The sequence below is a fragment of the Polypterus senegalus genome, chromosome 1, assembly GCF_016835505.1.
Source record: "Polypterus senegalus isolate Bchr_013 chromosome 1, ASM1683550v1, whole genome shotgun sequence".
Classification (NCBI taxonomy): domain Eukaryota; kingdom Metazoa; phylum Chordata; class Cladistia; order Polypteriformes; family Polypteridae; genus Polypterus; species Polypterus senegalus.
In genome coordinates this window covers 216,563,885-216,586,307 of record NC_053154.1, presented here as the reverse complement: position 1 = coordinate 216,586,307, position 22,423 = coordinate 216,563,885, and the positions used below count along the sequence as shown (strand labels likewise).

Here is a 22,423-nt window from a genome sequence, read left to right as displayed (position 1 = left end):
CACTTCTATACAAGCTAAAAGTGAATGAGCAACTAATGCCATTATATATTCTGACTGTTTCGGTATGATCACCTGCAGTGTCTATACTTGGGCTGTGGAACCTAATGGTCAGTGTACTGTACCAGAACATTATAAATGATCCCATTTCATCCAGTTCCTGAACTTGCTAATTGAATTCATTGTCATGAGGAACCAAAGCCAGTATAGAAAGCATCAAGTGCAAGGCTGGAACCAGTCCTGGATTGGGCAGGAGTTAATTGCACGAGCATTTCCTGCAATTGCCTGAACTCCTGCCTGAGTAACTTGGTATTGGCATTTAACCCAAATTGCTTGTCTTTAGTATGAGAGAGGGAAATGGACCTTGTCTGCATCTAGGAATCCCATCCCATGTCCTGCAGTCGTGCAACAGCTTTAATAATGACTGAACCACTGGTTTTTATCTGGATTTAGGTCTGAGCTCTGTCTGGGAAACAAGAGATGTGAACTTTTTCCTTGGTCTTTTGTCATGTCGTGGACTACTGTTTATGAAAAGTAAACTTTGTGGTTTCTTTCATCCTTCTTACAGGGAGCAGCAGATTTTCTTTGTTAATCTGTATCTTATTCAGTTTCCCTTTTGTACAAACAAGTGCCCACACCTAGTTAACTTGATGCACCCACAGCATAGAATGGGGTTTCCTCTAACCCTGTGCCACCCTGAAATAAATGGAGTTATTATCTAAATATGTACATGTAGGCAAAACCTGGTAATATTCAATGATTTTTTTACATTTGAAAATTTGTAAATGCTATGTACACTTTTTAAATGGTACAAAAACATGATTAATAATATTATACAAGTCTATATGACTATCATTGTGAAGTCATATCCCATCCTAGCAGAAAACCGCTTAAGGCCGGAATCTGCATATACTGGCAGTGTATGTGTGTTTGGCCTTCAGGTTCTATTTACATGGAGACGGTACTGGTCAGTAACCAGAAGTGAGCTTGATGAAATGAAGAAGGTACAGTTTGGTGCAAATTACTAATAACCTCTGAGAAAACTAATTTGCCCCACTATGCTTTTGTGTCTCTGTCAAGTTCAGTAATCCGTCTTATCACTTTCTGCTTTTTGGTTCCTCTACATACAAATACTTGGAATTAAAGGGTTAAAAAATGAAGGATTTTATAGTTCTGTTTCAGACTTTTAGAACTTCAGTTTAGCTCTTGGAAAAGGACAGCATCCTACCTGTTTTAGCAATCTGGTTGGGATCACATGGCAAAAAAAATCTGAGTCCAAGTACTTCTGGTATTTGTGCAGCTGAATTTCAACCATACTAAGTATAAGTATCGTTACCTTTGTTGACATTTGTTACATCAATTTACTTGGCCCATCTTGACTGCCCTACAGCTTTTTAAAAGTTTTATTATTTTTTCATTTTTTTTATTTCATGCCAGTTGTAACACGGTCTAATCAAGTTAAATGTATTTGTTAGGTGGGGTTACTGGTTGAAATGAATAAATTCAATTGCAGATTAAATAATGCAGAGCATATTTAATAATTTAACAGCTGCCTGGTTCATGTGTATGAATGACATGAGCTGCTATAATAGTCTGCTGACAGTCATGTTGGGAGGTGCTTAATTCTATTTTGTTAGTGAATTAGTGCTAAACTCTCTTAACAGGTGTTGGTTTTTTATTTATTTGTTTGTTTGTTTGGTTATTTATTGTTTTGTCATCTGTACCGTTTTATTAAATCCTCCTACTTCAGTTCATGGTTTTGGGCAGCTGTAGCCCATTCTGTCAACATAATGCTAAACAGTTGCTGACTGTTGTAAACTTTCAGCAGTTTGCTGTCCAGTCTTCAATTTTTTTTGAAGTTGAATGCACAAATATACTGTACATTATCAAGAGTAAAGCTATTTATCTAAAGAATGAATTTAAATTCAGATATGTTGCTTTTACCAAGTTTGATGTAGGGCAATGACTGAATGCTTAAAAAAAACAGCTATTTATCATCTCTCCTTTCTCTCTTTCAGCTTAGACACATATTGTTACCATGGTCTGCAGTATTGGAGTCATTTTTTTGTTTGGTAGCCTGTTGCCCTGGTCAAATGGTGCTAATGACTTCTTTACTTCAACTGGTAAGATTTTCAGCCCTTTATTATCTAAAATTCTGACCATTCCTAAACTAGTTTTCTTCAACAGCAGCGAGATTCTCTCTTGGGCTTGATCGACATTGTTTATTCCTGATCATCTTCAAGTAGGCATGTTCTGTTTGTGCATTGGAGAAGGCTGTGAGCATGGTACACGGCACTTTGAAAAGATCAAAGTTACCACTGGGTTCTAATTTCGTAAAAAGAAAAAGGAGTAGTGGATACTCTATGGAAACAACAGAAGAGCAAAATATCAGTTTGCTTATTTATTCCCAAGACCATTAATACTGTCAACAAGTGATGCTACTGTATTACACGATCAGTATCTTGCCTTTAACACTCATTTACTCTGGAGATATTTTAGTATTATTCTATGTAGCATAGATATGGTATTTGAGTCTGTCCTGGCATCAGGAATGGCTGCTGTAAGAACGTCGTCATTATCACCAAGCCTGTTCTAGCAATATTGAAATAGGTGGTGCTGCATGATTATATCCATGTGCCATTGAGGTACATGTGGGTGTTGGGGGTGGGGGGAGGACCTGTGTGAATACATGTGTTTATATCCCTTTTCTATAAAATCAGTAATCGGTGCTAGCTACAAAAACATAAAGTGTATTGCAAGTGTGTCAAGGTGCATAGTTATATTCATAAAAAGTAAAAACAATTTTCTGTGCATTAACAAAAGTCCTCTGGAACTGAAAAGCTGAAATGTATTGAAATGAAGTATCATGTTAAACTATTTCAAAAGAATGACAGTTGTTTGTCTGCATAGGGCAAATGACTGATCTCCTGTACACGGAGAAGGACTTGGTTACATCCCTCAAAGACTACATCAAAGCAGAAGAAAGTAAACTGGAGCAAATCAAAGAGTAAGTCCTGCTCGTCACTTCTGACTTTGAAATCTCAATTGCACATAAAATGTCAGGACCTGCACTTTTTTCAATAATTACATGCAAGCATTTTTGTTAATATCAGAATTTTATAAAAGAGCCTGTGCACAAACTCTAGAATAGAATAGAATGGTAACCCTTTAGGTTATAGGCACTTTTGAATCCTATAATGGTTTAGTGCTGCCAGAATGTCAAGGAGTATAAAGAGTTCACCAGCCCACCCATAGAAGTGAATAATATACAGTAGGTCTGTTGAAAAGCTGCATTTCACTTAGAAATTAATGTGAACATTATAATATATACAAGCCTTATAATGATGTTAAGTGAAATCCTCTTACTTGCCCCTTTATTGTTGTTTAATACCACCCAGACTGGCTGAAGTAAAATTTAGGTTTAAAGAGATTTTGTGTTGGTCAATCCTTTCATAATATTAACCAAATTAGAGTGATTCCTTTTGCTCTGTTACAATTCAGTTTGAAATAATTTTAATAATGTATTTGTATGGCACATTTTGCACACTGAATGCAGCTTAATTTGTTTTACTCCAAAAATGACAATATTTATTTATAAAAATGGATGCTCAATTTAATAATTCCAGTTTAAAATTGTACCTAATTTAATCACCTAATTTTTGACATCAGTTAGAGCATCTTCATTGGAGGGTTTACTTCTAGTATGTTTTCTCAAAGGTTCAGTCCAATAATTTTAAGAAAATTACAATGTATTTGTACAGGACTGGCCTGTTATATTCATATTGGGACAGGGATAAAATAGAAGTATAGTGGTGTCTGCATTTACTGTACATGCAAATTTGCATGAACCAAATATAAGTATGCCAGATGAAATTGCATAGCTCAAAGCACTCACTTGGCAGAGACAGAATAAAGTGCTTAGAAAATACATGCTAGAAATGGAGCAGAACTGGAGAACACCATGTACTTTGCAAAACAGGTGCACTGTTTTATGATGGGGACATATTTTCTCATTGGCCCTACTGGTCTACCCAGAAAAACCTAATTGTTTTATTCCAAAGTCTCCAACTAGGTGTAAAATTTTGGTGGTTAGTAACTTTATTGTGGGGTTATTTTTTTTATTTGGTACTGTATGAAGTGCCTTTGACAATATACAGGCAGTCCCCGGGTTACGTACGAGACAGGGACTGTAGGTTTGTTCTTAAGTTGAATTTGTATGTAAGTCGGAACAGGTATCACCAGCACTTGCATCAGATTTGTGTTTCAGAGACATTGTTGAAGGGTGAAGACAAAAGGTTAAGATGAGCTGTGTACACGCTATCACAGCAGGAAGACACCCCTCGACAGCACGTCTGGTGTACTGACAAGAGACAACTTCCTGCTATGTACGTAACAGTACAAGCAGGCTTGCTACTGAGAATGAATGGGGGCAGCGAGGGGCAGTTCACGCCCCGCCCACCACACAGTCGCCTCCACTTGCATATAATATGCTGCCTGCAGCATAAGCCCACCGAGAGCAAACAGTGCAGCCAGAGGCAGGTAGTGAATCGCCCACCACCGCCCCCATTCAACAGGCAGCCACCTGAGGCACACTACAATGCTGCCACCCTATTCACCCTCAATAGCCTCCATTCAGCCACAACCGGGTCACCACTTGCAGCCTCACCAGCCACTCAATGCGAAAGAACGGGGCAGCCATTCGAGGGATACTGCAAGTCTGTGTGGTAGGCGGGCAGTGAAATGCCCCCGCCCTTTCCGGCCTCTGTCCAGTTTGGAGCAGTAGCTCTGGCAGCGTTGTGGGCGAGCAGCGAACCACCTCCCTTTGCTCCATCAATCCTCTGTCCTGCACACGAGCGTATGACGCACACCCAGCAGCCCACTGAGAATGAATGGGGTGCAGCCCCCACTGCCCCATTCATCAATCGGAGTCGCCCGAGGGACACTACATTGCGCAAGCAGCGAAACCACCCCCTCCAGCCACCGCTTGCAGCATCTCCAGGCTGAAGATGATGGAGCGTCCGTTGCTGAGGAGCCTGTGTTGCATCCCCCAGACACATGAAGGAGCAGCTGCGGCCCTGTTCATAAAATAAGTCATATGTTGGATGTCCATAACTTGGGGACTACCAGTATTTGAACAAATCAAAATATAATCTTTTGTCCAACCTTTTTTTACTACTCCAGATTATACTAGTGTTTTGAAAATTGCACTCCTAGATAATCTAAAACCTCTTTTGGCAGTGGGGGAAGACCCTTCAATTAGATTTTTTTTCAGTAATCGGGAGTCTGCTCATGGTAAAGTGCACTCTTCACCAATTTGTGGAAACTTCGTCTGAATCAACAAAGATACAGTGCATCCGGAAAGCGGATGACTTTTTCCACATTATGTTAAAGCCTTATTCCAAAATGGATTAAATTAATTGTTTTCCTCAGAATTCTACACACAACACCCCATAATGACAACGTGAAAAAAGTTTACTTGAGATTTTTGCAAATTTATTAAAAGTAAAAAAAACTAAGAAATCACATGTACATAAGTATTCACAGCCTTTGCTCAATTCTTTGTCGATGCACCTTTGGCAGCAATTACAGCCTCAAGTCTTTTTGAATACGATGCCACAAGCTTGGCACACTTTCCTTGGCCAGTTTCACCCATTCCTCTTTGCAGCACCTCTCAAGCTCCATCAGGTTGAATGGAAAGCGTTGGTGCACAGCCATTTTAAGATCTCTCCAGAGATGTTCAATCGGATTCAAGTCTGGGCTCTGGCTGGGCCACTCAAGGACCTTCACAGAGTTGTCCTAAAGCCACTCCTTTGATATCTTGCCTGTGTGCTTAGGGTCGTTGTCCTGCTGAAAGATGAACCGTCGCCCCAGTCTGAGGTCAAGAGCGCTATAGAGCAGGTTTTCATCCAGGATGTCTCTGTACATTGCTGCAGTCATCTTCCCCTTTATCCTGACTAGTCTCCCAGTTCCTGCCGCTGAAAACATCCCCACAGCATGATGCTGCCACAACCATGCTTCACTGTAGGGATGGTATTGGCCTGGTGATGAGCGGTGCCTGGTTTCCTCCAAACGTGACGCCTGGCATTCACACCAAAGAGTTCAATCTTTGTCTCATCAGACCAGAGAATTTTGTTTCTCATGGTCTGAGAGTTCTTCAGGTGCCTTTTGGCAAACTCCAGGTGAGCTGCCATGTGCCTTTTACTAAGGAGTTGCTCCCATCTGGCCACTCTACCACACAAGCCTGATTGGTGGATTACTCCAGAGATGGTTGTCCTTCTGGAAGGTTCTCCTCTCTCCACAGAGGACCTCTGGAGCTCTGACAGAGTGACCATCGGGTTCTTGGTCACCTCCAAGACTAAGGCCCTTCTCCCCCGATCGCTCAGTTTAGATGGCTGGCCAGCTCTAGGAAGAGTCCTGGTGGTTTCGAACTTCTTCCACTTGCAGATGATGAAGGCCACTGTACTCATTGGGACCTTTAAAGCAGCAGAAAGTTTTCTATAACCTTCCCTAGATTTGTGCCTCGAGACAATCCTGTCTCTGAGGTCTTCAGACAATTCCTTTGACTTCATGCTTGGTTTGTGCTCTGACATGAACTGTCAACTGTGGGACCTTATATAGACAAGTGTGTGCCTTTCCAAATCCTGTCCGATCAACTGAATTTACCACTTGTGGACTCCAATTAAGCTGCAGAAACATCTCAAGGATCATCAGGGGAAATGGGATGCACCTAAGCTCAATTTTGAGCTTCATAGCAAAGGCTGTGAATACTTATGTATATGTGATTTCTCAGTTTTTTTTTATTTTTAATAAATTTGCAAAAATCTCAAACTTTTTTCACATCATTATGTCATTATGGGGTGTTGTGTGTAGAATTTTGAGGAAAAAAATGAATTTAATCGATTTTGGAAGAAGGCTGTAACATAACAAAATGTGGAAAAAGTGATGCGCTGTAAGTCAAGTTATACTATCGAAAATGTGCCTGGGTCAAAAAACATTGTCTCGTGCTTCTACTCTAGTAAAAGAAAATATTACATCTTTTTGAATGACCATCAAACCTAAAACTTAGTTTATAACACCCTGCCTAATGAACAACCTCTTGTGATGACTTATTCTGTGTTGGTAGTTCACTGTTTTATCTTGCTAATTAGGAAGAATCCTATCCACCTACCATAACACAATGGAGAAAAATGTCCTATTTTACTTAGTTTGGGAAAAAGTAGATTAACTACACAAACTATTCAAAAGTGCTTTTAGAATCTTATGAGACATTTTATTAACGTTGTCTTCAATTAAATGAATATACCAAGCCATTCATTAATTTTTTGGATATTTTCCCCCCCCGAGTGGTTACATCATATGAGAACTTGATTTTCCTCCCAATCTAGATAGGCAGGTATTGAGTCTAACTGATTTTGTAACACTGTTTAAAATAGATGAAATATGAAAATAAATATATGAAGCAGTCTAATTGTAATAGGATAACATTTACAGGTGGGCATCCAAGTTGGACAAGCTTTCTGCCATAGCTGTCAAGGATCCTGAGGGCTTCCTGGGTCATCCTGTCAATGCCTTTAAGTTGATGAAGAGGCTGAATACCGAGTGGGGTGAACTGGAGAGCCTAGTGCTCAAAGATATGTCTGATGGTAAGAGGCCACAAACATTAAAATAAAGTCTGACCTTTTTTTATTTTTTTATTTAATATATGTATTTTTAGTAAATTCTTTGTGCATATATGGTGTTCTTTTTATATGTTTTATATTTGCACTCTAGCTGTGTCTTTAGTATTATAAGTGACTAACTCGGTTACATAGTACTTCTGGCACATACAATTAACTAATGGCACTATAATGGAGGCTCATTGATGAAGCTGGTTAACAAGGTACTAATCTGTATACAATATTTGTATTTTTTTTACCAGGGCGTAAATTACTTCATTTGAGCTACTTACTGTTAAACATGCTCCATAAAGTCCTTGGTGCTAAAGTGATTGCAGCAGAACTCCATATTAAAATTATAGTTGATAGTGTTACACAGGTGATTTGAAGATGATTCGTTCAGTGCTAAAAATCTCGACTCTCTGTTAGCATGAAATCCTATAATTAGCACTGCCTCAATATACAGTACATTTGAATAAATATGTACCAACAGAAAACGGTTGCTAATTACTTTTACTCTGAAGCACTGTCATGTTCTGTTCTTATCACATTCTGAAAAATGGCATATCCATCAGCTATAGAAAATAACACGCTTTATTCTGTTCAATGACTTGGCTCCATCAGTTAATTTTCTGCTTGCCGTTTTTCTTTTCTAATTTCATCTTTGTGTGTATTTAACTTCAGAAAAGTGTTTAAAAATAATAGAGCTGGGTGCCAGTGTTGCCTTTTACTCACACCGATTATGCAGAGATTTAAAAAAAAAATAAATATTATAATATGCAGTATAAACCATTTTATCTCTGGTTTATTATCACATGGGACATACCCCCATTCCACTGAAGTGATGTACAACACTGCCATAGTGTGAAAATCCAACCACATATAGCCCCCAGTCCGTCCCCCAAACCCTCCCCCCCCGCTCCAAAATGGTCAAGGAACTTAAAAAGGTAAAACTGGGTCTCGACCACAAATGTTGGGACACAGTGCTCAAAGTTAAATTATGTAATCCAGAGAGACAATGAAATTGTTATCCCAAAGTGGTTGAGGAGTTGCTACCTTTGACATGCCACATTTGTTATTTAAACTATGTGAGCGTTAATGAAATTATCAGAATTTATGGGAAATGTGCTAATTTTTACTTCTTATCCTTTTTGGTACATTGGTTGGTGCTTAACCATTCCTTAGTCCTTTGTGCCTGTCTTCCTGTCACATTAAAAAGCATGTCGTTTTGTACTTGAAATCATTTCCAATATTTCCCTTTTATTTGCTAAACATTTAATTTCTGTCACTGCAACAAAAGGCTTATTTCAGTTTGTATTTTCATTGAAAAATAGAATTTTATTTGAAGACTTTCTATATATTTTACCATTAACAGTTTTGCTCATATCTATTTTTCTGTCCATCTTAGAGTAAGATGAAAGCTGATTAGAAAATTGAAATGGATCAAATTATTCGCAAGCACATTAGGAAGAAACTATTAGACCAAATGGAATGTTTGTTTTCTCAGTTGTCATTTTGCAGCATCCATTGTAAAGGGCATTTCCCAGTGTAATCTCCCACACTGTCAGTCAGGGTAATGTGTAAATTGCTTGTGAGCTTGTCCTCAAAGGACTGCCCTCATCGCATTCCCGTCATCCTATTCACAGCTAATATTGTTGTGCCCTTTCTATTTTTACTGCTGCTCTTGGGGTTTTTTTTAGCACAGCACTAGGAAGCAAGAGTCTGCTTCAGCTACTCATGATTACAAAGTGCATTGCTGTGTGTTATTGCCTTATCTAGCTTTTTAATGTCTTGTCAATTGATTATGCCCCAAATGGTTTAAAATACAATTTTGTGAGATGCCACAGGGTAATTGTCTAATCCATCCATTTAACCTGAAAGTGGTAGCATTTCAAAAAAGTCAATACAAAGATTTTAAAATAGAAATGTGAATATCAGTTTTATTGATGAACAGAGGTGACAGAAATACAAGAATTATAGGTCAAGCTTGCATTTGTATGAATGGAAAAACTAGTACTGATATTCTCAGTTTATATTAGTTATAGGACATGACTGAGTGGATCAAACCCTCCTTTATATAGATAGATAGATACTTTATTAATCCCAAGAGCATGACACATTAAGACAAAGTCACGTTTTCCTTGTATATGGATCTGCATTCAAGTGCACAGACAAAATATGTCCTATTGACCTTGCCCCAAAGAGATATCTGTGAAAGTTCAAACTGTGTCTATACCAACCTGCTTGATTGGCTGTGCAGGTGCTGCAAATGACATATGCAAATCACAGATTAGTTTCCTTTCTCTCAGTTTCTCTCAAAATATTTCAACCTTTGTTCAGGAAATGTAGGTCTTCTTAAATATAGTTGGTCATGTAACATTTTAAGATTGGGTAGATACGGTATCTAACACATTGCCTAGCTACTTTACATTTAGTTTGTGTGTGTTTTTTCTTTTTCACTCCACCCACCCCCTGTTTATTTTTTTTAAACCTTTTTATATATAACCATGCATATTAAAATCTCAAAGCTTTATTTTTGCGGAACTCCCGGATTCTCTAATGCTTCTCACTGTGTTAAAATTGAGTTTAAAGGTTTTTGGTCACAAGGTCTGAAGACATCCGTGTCTTTAGATGTGGTACTAAAGAAATCTGGAAACTGAGCTTTCTGTAATTGATTACTTTTTAATTGCTACCATTAATGAGCATCAGCACATTGATTTGCATGAATCCAATTGAACTTAGTTTCCTAAACTGTGTCTCACAGGGTCATGACGCACCATTGCATTCAATGGAAAAGGGACATGAATAGTTTGGAGTGTCTCAGAATGGGTTGACACCATGCACAATTTAAACAACGTGATTGGTTGTGGCGAAAGGGTTTATGACTGTTGGTGGAGATTTTCCAAGGAGGACTAAAACTCTCCCACCCAATCGGATGGTCTCTATGGACTAGGTCCCTAAAACACGAAGAAGGGCAAGATTGGGTCAGAAGGAGAAATAAAAAAGGTTTAAAGAAACATTACAGTGAATATTTTATTGATATTTCTAGAGATCTATAAATAGTGCAGAAGTTTACAGGTGGTTGGATGTGCTACCCAAGTTTCAAATGGATCCAAATGTTTAATTATATAGTGCAGTTATTTAAACCAGGTTCTTAATGTAATTCACAAAGGTTACCTTTTTGTGCACAGAGCTGGGTCTGTTTTACAAACTGTCTTCCATAATTGTAAGAGACGAATGTCTGTTACACTGGTACACTCTCACATTTTTTGTTTTTGAAGCTCACTTGGCATTTATAGCATAGCCATTTGGTCTGCTGTCAAAGTGCACAAACAGACTTCGGGTGGAAATGGCTCATTAATGTGGTTTCTGATTAACTCTCTCTGAGGATTAGAGACCACAAGTAATGAGGCCCTGCACTCTCATTGAATGCTAAAGTAGTTTTAATGAATGCAAAATATATATACACACATAAATAAGGATTTTGTTTTTTTAGTGAAGCATGTGTGCTGGGTTGCTTTCATCACAGTGATTTTGGGGTTTAGCAGATTTGTATGTTGGATATACGACCATTTATTAAAAGAAATACTTATTTCAGAATTGACTTTATCTTGTACCAATTTATATTATATGTATTGCCTGAAATAATTTATTGAGTTTGCAAATTTAAATTTTGTTTCTGCAAAATAGAGTTCTAAAATGTGCAAGTTTCCACTGACACTTTTTGGAATCGCATTGTGTCATTGTAATTGGCAATATAAATTACTATTTTGCTGTGGCCTGACATTATGTTTAAGTAATAGAAAAGTTTAAGAACAATTGTTTGAGTAAATCTGTTTATCTGTATGTATTTGCTAATTTGAGATGTATGTATGTATTTATTCTCTTTTGGTAATGGCAATAGGTGAATTGCCATTTTTGTGCCTAATAATGTTTAAGGTATACTGTGCAACTTTTCTCTGAAGAGCATTATGTTACATAATGTGTAACATCTGTGTACAAAACATATTGTTTTGTAATATAATTTGTCCTTAACTTTCATTCGTTTATTTGCCCAACTTGCTCATCTAAGGCAGAGTTTTAGGTTTTTCCTAATTTTCTCCTGGAGCATCTAATTACACATATTTATTTATATTTCGATAAATATTTCTATCAAAAAACTTTATTAGAGTATTTCTTATAATCCGTGATGTAATTTATTTAAATCTAGTGGATAAATACTGAAAACCCATGAGACAAAAGTGAAGGTGTCTTTAGATTTTAATTTCTTTTTCAAATGTCTAAGAGAGTCATTTGGATTTATTTTTTCACATGTTGCTTTTGTATCTGGTATACTTCATTGTAGGCTTCATCTCCAACCTAACTCTTCAGAAACAATACTTTCCTACTGATGAAGACCAGATTGGGGCAGCGAAGGCATTGCTTCGTCTACAAGACACTTATAACCTAGACACAAAAACATTTTCTAGTGGTGACCTTCCAGGTATGGAGAGTGGTTTACTTTGTTTACCTATTTTAATGAGGACATATATGTGTAAGTGATGTAAAGAGCGAGTCGTATAAGTATTGTACTATTACTGTAATATTACTAAGTTGTATAATGTTTAAGTTCACTTATTGGCTTGTGTGTGGTGGTTTAAAAAATATTTTGACATATTGATGCTTTTTATTTTATTTTTTTTCCCCACTCGGGGTGCGTAGTTTTTATCTCAGTTCATGAATGGTGTGATTGTTGTGTGCATGACATTGCTCATCAGTGTCTATCGGGTGTAATCTAACTAATTTCTCCTTTTTCAGAGCATCCAAATCCAGAGTAATTGAATATCCACAAAATATTTCTAGTAGTTCATTAGTGAACACCAGGAGCCCAATTACAGTAATATATTTCATTCTGAGGGTTGTGTTGCCATTGTGTGGTGTGGGTGTGTGTGTGTGTGTGTGTGTGTATGTATGTATATGCAGTGAACCCTTGTTTATCACGGTTAATCCGTTCCAGACTCTACCGTGATGAATGAATTTTCGCGAAGTAAGATTATTTAGAAATCGAATATTTTCACAGTTAGTGTAGAAGACCTGTTTACGACCTTCTAAATAAGTTTTTTAACATTATTAGAGCCCTCTAGACATGAACTAATACCCTTTAGTCACCATTATACACATTACCCAATATATTACACAAAATAAGAGAAAATAAGACATATTAGACATTACAAATATCATATTACTAGGCTTACCCGCCTTTTAAGGCGACCGACTTTTATCCTCAATTTGTGTGCGCTCCATGTGTACATCGGGCATGTAAGTGTAGGGAATGAGAACATCAAAGTGCCCATTCGTAACATCTCCCTAAAACCTAAGTGTTTTTTTATCCCCTCGAGTGCCTGTCCAAAGTCGTACAATGCCAGCCCGAATCTAAATAAGCTACAGATGAGAATAAGCAAGCACCATCTCCCCTGATATTTACTACGCGGTGAGACATTTGTACTCCATCAACATTGATTATTTCCAGAGACACAATTTTGTCTATTTTTCCAGCGCATCGCGCACAAAAGCAAGGGAACGAAGGGAGCACCAGAACTCTGCTCACATCGTATCGCTTCGTACCGCAAGTAGTAAGTGTGTGATAAGCGGAATACCGCTACGCTTTGCACTCGCGGGACGGAAGGTCAATCCCGACCACTTTTATATAGTAGATGATTGTACTGTACATTTAATTACTTACACACAACCACTAACCTATGAAGGCACGACCTCAGTAGGAGAGTCTTCAGGTGGTGCAGCTTCTTCAGCAGGTGCGTCGTTGTCTTCTTCCGCTGAAGGAGTACTAGGAGTAGGCAGTGGGTGTCTGGGTGCGCGGCTGAAGAACATCTTGATAGGCAGTTGCTGGCGCTGTCTTTTCATATGCGCGAGGGGGCTTTTCTAGGGTATTGCCATCTTTGATCATATCCAATAGTTTCACCTTCTCCTGGATAGTAAGCATCTTCCTCCGGCGCTTAGTTTTATTGTCAGAAGGCTTAGAAAAAGCAGCACGTTTAGGAGCCATTGTGGAGCTTAGATAAAAGTTCTCAAAGCACATGCGTAATGACTTAAGTGTGTATGAGAAAAAAATTGCAGTAGAGTGAAGCCGCAAAAGTCGAAGCGTGATATAGCGAGGGATCACTGTATATAAGTTTAGCTAAAATGAAATGAGTTTAGATTCAGAAGCATAATGAAACATTTTCGTTCATCAAAACCCAGAGGTGGAAGAAATATATTTAAAGGTTAAACATGGCTATCGGTTCTTTTATAAATGTGTAATTCTTTAAGTGTAATTTGACCAGTTAATCAGACAGTTGTGGTTAATGACAGTAGTATATTTCCGTAATATTTTGATAATCCTCCGTGGGTAACCAGAGGTTTACTATGCTTAAATTTAAGTGCTGATCAAAATGACGATGGCATCATGTGCACACAGTGCGAGAGGCTATATAAAACAAAACTTGTTTACTAAATGCCAGCATCATGGCTCAGTTGTCTTTTTGTTGTCTAAGGTAATTCACAATTTTATTATTTACGTGCAATGTGTGTATTATTTTTTTTTTTTAAACCGTTACTTTGAACATAGACAGGTGCAAACAGGGTCAGGTTAGCTTTTTAACTCCTCTTGGTTATATGCAGCTCATTGTTCAATTATATGGTTGTTCAAGAGAAAAGTGATGAAAGGTCCTGAATTTTAAAACAAGTGAGTAAATAAAATTAAGCAGACAGAAGAACTGTGATGCTTAGTTGGTCATAAAATAAGGCAGTAGAGGCTGAGTACTTGATATGACTTTGTTAAAAGCATGGCATTAATAAAGAAACAAGGATGCATTAAAGTAGAATCCACTCACTTCTTTATAGAAATACAAACAAAAATTGGACTTGTGTAGAGTCTCTGTGACCACAATTCATGCAGCATATATTATTAAAATCATCTGCTTCTGTAAAAGCAGTTGTCGCCACTGATAAAAGCCTGGTTTCTGTTTTTTATGTATGTGCCATTATTGTGATGTAAGAGAAGGAAATAAAACTAGGTACCCCACATAGACATTGTCTTTATGAAATCTGAACATCTCCTCCCAATGTGCAAAGAAGGATTCAAACAAGTTCAGTATTTTTTGGTGTATACAATATACTACATCTTTAAAGTTAGACAAACTAAAAAATATTTCCCGGTTAAATCCCATTTTCTGTTTCAGAAGATGGCTTTGGGGTACTGAAGCTTTTAGGCAAATTTTAAATCTTAATCATTTCTCACTTTTATTTTAGTGTTTAATGTTTGATTGTTAAAGAGCCAACAATTGGTTTCTGCTGTGTGTCATTCTGCTCTTCACTGAGTGTACTAACTAGTCTTTGTCTGCCTCCTTTCTTCAGGTGTGACGCACAAGGCCACTTTGACAGTAGATGATTGCTATGAGTTGGGTAAAGTTGCTTACTCAGATGCTGATTACTACCACACAGAGCTGTGGATGGCACAGGCATTGAGCCAACTAGATGATGGAGAAGAGTCACCAGTCGATAAGGTCACACTTCTCGATTACCTCAGCTATGCTGTCTACCAGCAAGGAGACCTGGACCGAGCACTTGTTCTTACCAAGAAACTTCTGAAGCTGGGTATGTACCTGGGTAAAGGTGGGGAAGGGGTAATATGGGGTAATTGCCACATTCACTCTTACTGGTCTTGTTTAGCAATATGTTCTTGCTGAATCTAATTGACTGAACCCTCTTGATACATGGGCACCATTTAACGACTGGTAGTAGTTCTGTTTCTAGTGTACTGTGTATTTGTTTGTTTGTTTGTTTATATCTTTTCAGACTGCTTGCATTTTATTTTCCTTCACAGACCCTGATCACCAAAGAGCAAATGGAAATCTGAAATATTTTGAGTATATGCTTGCTAAGCAGATGAAAATGGAACAGGCAGATGAGGGCACCAAAAAGAAAGAAGAAGAAGAAGTAGGCAGAACTAAAAAAGGACCTTCAGTTGATTACTTGCCAGAGAGAAAGAAGTATGAGCAGCTTTGCAGAGGAGAAGGCATCAAACTGGTAAAGATTTTTCTCTAAAACCTAGCTTATATTCCCATTATTTTCAGATATGCTTTTGATTGTGGTGTTATGCCCAAAATTTCTTTGTACTATATACAAAAATTGTTCGGTGTGAGATGCAGTCATGCAATGATGGTTCTCTGCAAGGTGGCCTGCTCTTTTGAAGTTGAGCCTCTACATTTTCTGTCATATGCATACATTTTTGCTGCTATTTTGCATTTCTAATTGGTAAATAGCTGTTTAACTTTATTTTAATTGTTGTTTAGATGAAGGGCTTAAGCCTGGTGTGTTTCAGATGTCTTGAAATACATAGGGGGAGGTTTTGCTTGTGGCTCTGTCAGGATCAACCATGTGGTTGCCAAGACCAGGCTAGTGGTCGACGGCAATTGTTTTCTTAGGAAGCCATTTAATAACATGAATAATGTTCATCCAAGGAAAAGATAATTGGACTCAAACAAGTCAGCTTCTTAGACAAAATGTGAGTGTACCAGTGTAATTGACATCCACCCATCACAATCCAAATTTCTAATAGTTAAACATAGCAACAGAATAATTCTTTGGCAAAATGAATTACTGTATAAGGCTATGGTGTGGTGTGTTTTTCTTTTTCTTATTCCCTTTTCCCTCACTGGTCTATAAGGAGAATTTCCCTGTGTGGTCTGCGTGCAAGTATCTGATTTTTCAACACGTTCAAAATTATGAGCAGCACAAGTGCCCTTCCACACAAAGAAAAGAAGAAAAAAGAAATTTTACCATTTCATTCTCTGGTGTAACAAAGTAAAACAGTAATGCATTTCCCTTATGTTAAAGAGAGGGCAAGTAACAGCTAAGACCTTGACTGTTATCATGGAGGGTACGCATTCTTATTAGGTTAAATGCAAGCTCCATCAGATTATACCACACAAGGTCATCTTAGGGTGGCTTAAATTTGCTTGAAAGATCCACTTAACCTATTAACTTTATTCATTTTGCTCAGTTTTTAAAAAGATTGAATTTGCCATTTATAGGCAAAACTTTCAGTTTCCCTACAAAGGCAGACTAAGATGACAGACATTTTATTTGACAGTGTTTTTTCAATGTGTTGTTTATATATGGTTGTGATGATTACAACATCGGAGTCAGAGAAATATTGATTTAGTTGTGAAACCTTGTTGTGTACAGAACTGGATCTTAGTGTATGTCTAATTAGTGGCCAGTTGATTTTGTTTATTCATTTGTTGTTACTTCATTCTCAGACACCTCGTAGACAGAAAAGGTTATTTTGCCGCTATTACAACAACAATGGGAACCCGAAATATATTCTTGGACCAGTCAAGCAGGTGGATGAGTGGGACAAACCCAGGATTGTGCGCTATCTTGATGTCATCTCTGATGAGGAGATTGAGACCGTGAAGGAGCTGGCTAAGCCCAGGGTAAGTTTTTATTTATTTATTTGTTTTTTCAAGTCATAACTTTATAAATAACTTAAAAATGATGACAGATGCGGTCCACAGAGACATAGCCCAGTCCTGCAGTTTGCATGTATGCCTGGCCAAGAAAAAGAGCTTGCAGTCTTCTATTTAGTGTGGGCATCAGATCTTTTGTATTTGGTACACAAAGTTGCACTGCACACAACTTCCAGACACAAAAAAATGAAGACAAATGTGCCAGTCTGTTGCAACAGAAACAAGCACCTAATTTTTTGAAAAAATGTTTAATTCCAAAACCTGTTTTTGCAAATATATACAACCACACTTCTTACAATTTCTGTTATTCTCTTTTAAATTTTTTTTGCTCTCTCTCCCTGCTGATCATGGTTTACGAACCCCTGAAAAGGGTGTTTTCTATATATATATATATATATATATATATATTACACACACTCCCTAGTGATAAGTTTACAAAAAAAAATACAATTCTTCTATACGCTTCCCCTAAAGGGAAAACATTGTCCCTCTCATTAAACATTCACTATGTTATCATGTAGTGCTTCCAGATTAAGATCATGTCACACAGACTTCATCTACATAATGTTGGTGAGCTGGGGGCAGTCAAGGTCCAAGACTGTAACCACCAGTAGTTTGACATACCCTGTGATTCAGTCTGACCATTCCCCCCCACCCAAAACACCAAAACAAAAGCAAACTTTTTTCTTTTTTTTTTTTGTCTTAAACCATAGGGTTGGGCTTGGTGTGTGTAAGATTTGAGCACCAATGAGAGCTCTATTGGAGGTAAAATGCATATAATGCAGCAACGAGGAATCTGTAATGCTGGTGTTTTGAAACTCCCAAGCCGATGTCTCGTTTATTATGTACCATGGTAGAATGGAAAAGATAAAGGTTGCAGCTGAATTTGCTGAACCCATAAACCCATTGCACATGAACTGGCTCCGCCAAACCTCATGTTATTGGCTGTCAGAAAAAGGGTCGCGCTTGCTGTACTTGGGTAATGTGAAAGTCTGCTAGGCAATTCATCACATCAATAGTATTATTTGACATGCCATGTGATTTGTAGCCACATAAATTAACATGCTCCAACGACAAGATCAGCAACTGCATTCATCAAGTTTGACATCCTCTTGCACTAAAAGTCATGGAATGTGACAGTTGGCTTTAGTTTGATTAGTGGCATTGTAGAGTAGCTGTTCCTGAAGTGAATTAAAGAAGAAAAAAAATGCATTCCAGCTCTGACATAATTTATTGATTCAAACCACATGACATGAGGTGTAGAAACAAATTAGAATAAAAGATGCTTGTAAAAATAAGACGCATGAAGCTGGCTCAAGTTTTTAGAATTTTGTTTTTATTGGCCCATAAATTTGACTGGATTGGCTTCCCTCTTCCAACAGTACAACATGTGACTTAGTGTTGTGGCTCTGCAAGCTGTGGTGGGTTTGGAGCTGTAGTTTTAACACATTTCCTTTTTGGCTGGTTGGCTTCACAGCTGAGGAGAGCCACAATCTCCAATCCCATTACAGGAGTACTGGAGACTGCCCATTACAGGATTAGCAAAAGGTAAGGAGAAAGGGTGTGGCTGGGCAGGCAATGCAGGGGTGCCCGCCATCCTGTCCCAAGGCAGGAAGCACTCCTTAGAGTGGCTGTGCAGTGGGATGCTAAGCATGGGCTTTTGCCCCTGTATCCTTCTGTGAACCTTTGAGGCACATTCTAAGGAGTGTTGCTTGCAACTGCTTATCTTTCCAGGGGACCAGTCAAATTGGGCTTTACTAACGTTTGTGCCTTTTCTTTCTGTTAAATATCCTGGCCTAAAATTGGGCCAGTAGCATTTGATATTGACCTAGTAAGAGACCATCCCTATTTTTCTTTCTTTCTGTTGCTCTGCTGGGTATTCCTGTGTGTAGCTAAGACGTGCCACCGTTCATGATCCTCAAACAGGCAAACTGACAACTGCCCATTACAGAGTCTCCAAGAGGTAAGGATCATTGCCGCAATTATTCAAAGGCTCTTGATCCTCTAATGTCTGTTCATCCTTCTGACTGTCCAGAAAAGCACTGTGGGGATGGTGGGGAAAGGGGTGTTTATGGAATGACTGATCTAATAAACCTGCTGCTCTTTGCTTAATAACCTAGACTTACAGCCTCCTGTTAAGTTAATAATTGATCTTTGTGTTCTTAATAGTCACTTTACATGATTAGCACATCTTAGCTTAATGAATGGTGTGATTTTTATATCAAGCTCTACTTTTTATTTAGTTACTGGCATCATATATTTGAAAGAAGTCACCATTTTTCAGTATGGTCTTTTGGTTGGTGAACTCAAGTGAATTTAATTTGGAAATGTTCTGCATGGCTTCAGTTTTCTGTTCTGGATTTGGCTTTACATTCTTTTGAAGAGGTAGAAGTGGAATGAAGGCAAAAAACAAGAAAAAGAAATTGGCAGCACAATTGTTTACATCTACTAGATAGTATCAAAGATGATATACATGCTTGAAAAGAAAACTTTAAATTGAAACTGGTGAGGCAATACTATAAAAATAGCTGTCTAGGCTTTTTTTTTATATCAAGCTTTTTCTTGGTGACTGCAATTTGAAACTGCTCTAGAGATCTGTTATGGCAAAATGATGACGGAAAGGGCATGTAATTGCAGCTGTGGCCTGTTAAGTGACTTGCACTAGGTCATAATGAGAGTCAGGGCATGCATTAATACTTTGAAATGGACAGTTTCATGGTAGCGTGCACAAGCTGGGGTAGGTTTAGTGATTTTTCTATTCTATCGAAGTTATTTAGATATCATGATTTTAATATTAAAAGACAGTGCAAGGGGAATTTAAGTATTAAAGTCTATATTTGGTAGAAGAATAAAATATTCCTAAGGGGGTTGTTTGTATTTTCATGTTCTTTTTGTAACTTGGCTGGTAACATTACTTCAAGACTGTCCACCGAATCAACAAGCTAATTTAAAGGCAAGCATAGTTATAGGTCACACTGTGGACCCCCTAGAGGTCATAGCAAAAGAGAGAGTTAAATCAAAACCGAATGCCATTATGAACAATGCTACACATCATCTCTCTGACACGGAGGACTTTCAGCCAACAAATTATTCAGCTTTAGTGTTTCAAGAAACACTACTGGTGCTCCTTTATACCAATAGCAATACGTCTGCATAATGCCTTACTGTGACTTTGACTGCCAAGTCAGGATTTTTCTTTCTTTTTAATTTTCATGCTTTTCAGTGATTCCGGTGTGTGTATAGACCAAAGTGTGTGTGTGTGTGTGTGTGTGTGTGTTTATATGTATTTATTTACTTGCTTATCTACCTATTTTATGTATTTAGTTATTTAAAGAGCTTCTGGGGGGGGGGAATTTCCCCCCCTGCAGACAAACATTCTGTCCATCTCTTCACCTACCTATAGTGCTCCCATTATCGCCTCGTTTTAACACTCCCAGTTCCTAAGTCTTCAGTCCATTCAATTTTCCCTCTGTCTTTACTTTGATTGTGGAGTTCAAAACAACAGCTTAAGCTGCCAAACATGATTCCAATCCAGTTTTTGCAGTGTCTGCTACTTATAGCCAATGGCCAGCTCATCCAACTGAGAGAACAGTGTTCTAGCCAGAGAAGCGCAGTAAACAAATAATTTAAATGTGTTTTAAAGAAAAATGTGTGGAAAAGATAACATTTTTAATTAATCCAAGCAAGCTAACTTGAGATAATAATAATCCGCAAGAATAGTACATAGTTGTAATATAAGCAAAATGCATTTTAGGTATTTTCCTTGGACTTGCAAAGCAAATTATTAGTTCTCACAGAGTGTACACAGGCAACACTTCTGCATGTAAGGTTGCTGCTGAAGGGTATCTTTCACATATTAATATTGTGGCAAGATGAAATTGGTCACACAAACTGTTACTTGGGAGCTGTTCATTCTACCTCTCCCTAAAAAGTGTTACATTTCCTGTACCATTTTAAAAAAGAATCCTCACAATGGGGTACAATTTTTGTTAGATTTCAATGTACTATATGTGTACAGTTTGCAACAACTATGACAGAGGCACAGGAGGGTAAATTTACTCTCATGGAGTAAATTTGCTTTAAAAAGCTGAAGCCGACAAACACTCCGTTGGCTCATAGTGAAGACATGAGACGTGCTCATTCAACATCTGTGCCAAGAATATCCCAAATTGTGGGTGAAAAGTAAGAAGTGGTGTCTCACTGATTGATGTGTTCACATTGACTCAGTGTGGTTCATTCTTGTATACCAGTATATGCTCCTCCTTAGTTGTATACAAATGAATGAAATAGCATTATGTGCTGCTATTATTATTAATAATATTATTATTTGAATTTAATGTTAAAAACAGTATCTTAAAATTTCTTCTTTGTCGATTTCGGTCAGTCATTTGCTAACCTGCTTAGTCCTGAACAGGGTCGCAAGTGTCTACTGGAGCGCATCCCAACTAACATAGGGCACAAGGCAGGAACAAACGCTGAACAAGGCGCCAGTCCATCATAGGGCAGACACACACACTCCAACTACACACTAGGGCCAATTTAGAATCGGCAATTCACCCTAACCCTAACCTGCATGTCTTTGGACTGTGGGAGGGTACTGGAACACCTGGAGAAAACCAATTCAGACACAGGGAGAACATGCAAAATCCACGCATGGAGGACCTGGGACACTACCAGTGTTCCACCCTATGATAGAAATATACATTTCAATTACTGAACAAAACCGGATGGGGTAAATTTACTTTTGAATTGCTGCCAGTGTATTCAATCCATGTTTTGCATTGGAAGTGTGCATGCAGTTGATTTTGAACCTTTTATGAAATTATTTCATCAGTCCTCGTTTAGTGCCTCCATAACATTAAAGTGGCACAAGCTTGTCATTAGTTTGATTGTTCTTTTCCCCATTCTCTTTGAAAGCTTTGAAATACTTTAAAATAAAGTTAACGGAAAGTAATGATGTTGCTAGCAGGCTGACACCCAGTGGGTTTTTTTATAAAGTGAAGATAAAGCAGTTAAAACTATTTTAAAATATTTGCTATTTGACTTATTTCTTGCCCTACATGTACTTTTAGCACCTTTCCTCTGTATCCACGTGTGCTTGAACATCTCTTGACCAACCCTCCCTCTCTCGTGTGCTTTCCAGTAAAGCCTGCTACTCAGATTCCCTCCTTATTTTTGAGGTGCCTTTTTTGCCCCTTGTCCACTTCTATACTTCTCGTCTTTGAGGGCAACTCTTTCAGTGTGTCTCTTACACCTTTTCTC

At 38.0% G+C, this 22,423-nt stretch overlaps 1 protein-coding gene across 4 annotated transcripts in view; it reads left to right on the top strand.

The window, feature by feature from the left end:
- Window positions 1-22,423, top strand: part of LOC120539151 (prolyl 4-hydroxylase subunit alpha-1-like) — a 41,413-nt gene that overhangs the window by 5,598 nt on the left and 13,392 nt on the right. For 2 of the 4 annotated variants that reach the window (XM_039768956.1, XM_039768972.1), the window contains exons 2-9: window positions 2,016-2,120; window positions 2,908-3,004; window positions 7,489-7,640; window positions 11,998-12,135; window positions 15,045-15,284; window positions 15,514-15,716; window positions 16,952-17,128; window positions 18,639-18,709. In XM_039768956.1, coding sequence (XP_039624890.1) covers window positions 2,036-2,120; window positions 2,908-3,004; window positions 7,489-7,640; window positions 11,998-12,135; window positions 15,045-15,284; window positions 15,514-15,716; window positions 16,952-17,128; window positions 18,639-18,709 — 1,163 coding nt within the window. In that variant the 5' untranslated portion in view covers window positions 2,016-2,035. Of the gene's footprint in view, window positions 1-2,015; window positions 2,121-2,907; window positions 3,005-7,488; window positions 7,641-11,997; window positions 12,136-15,044; window positions 15,285-15,513; window positions 15,717-16,951; window positions 17,129-18,638; window positions 18,710-19,053; window positions 19,125-22,423 lie in introns of all 4 variants that reach the window. The other 2 variants (XM_039768980.1, XM_039768965.1) reach the window with 2 other exon arrangements.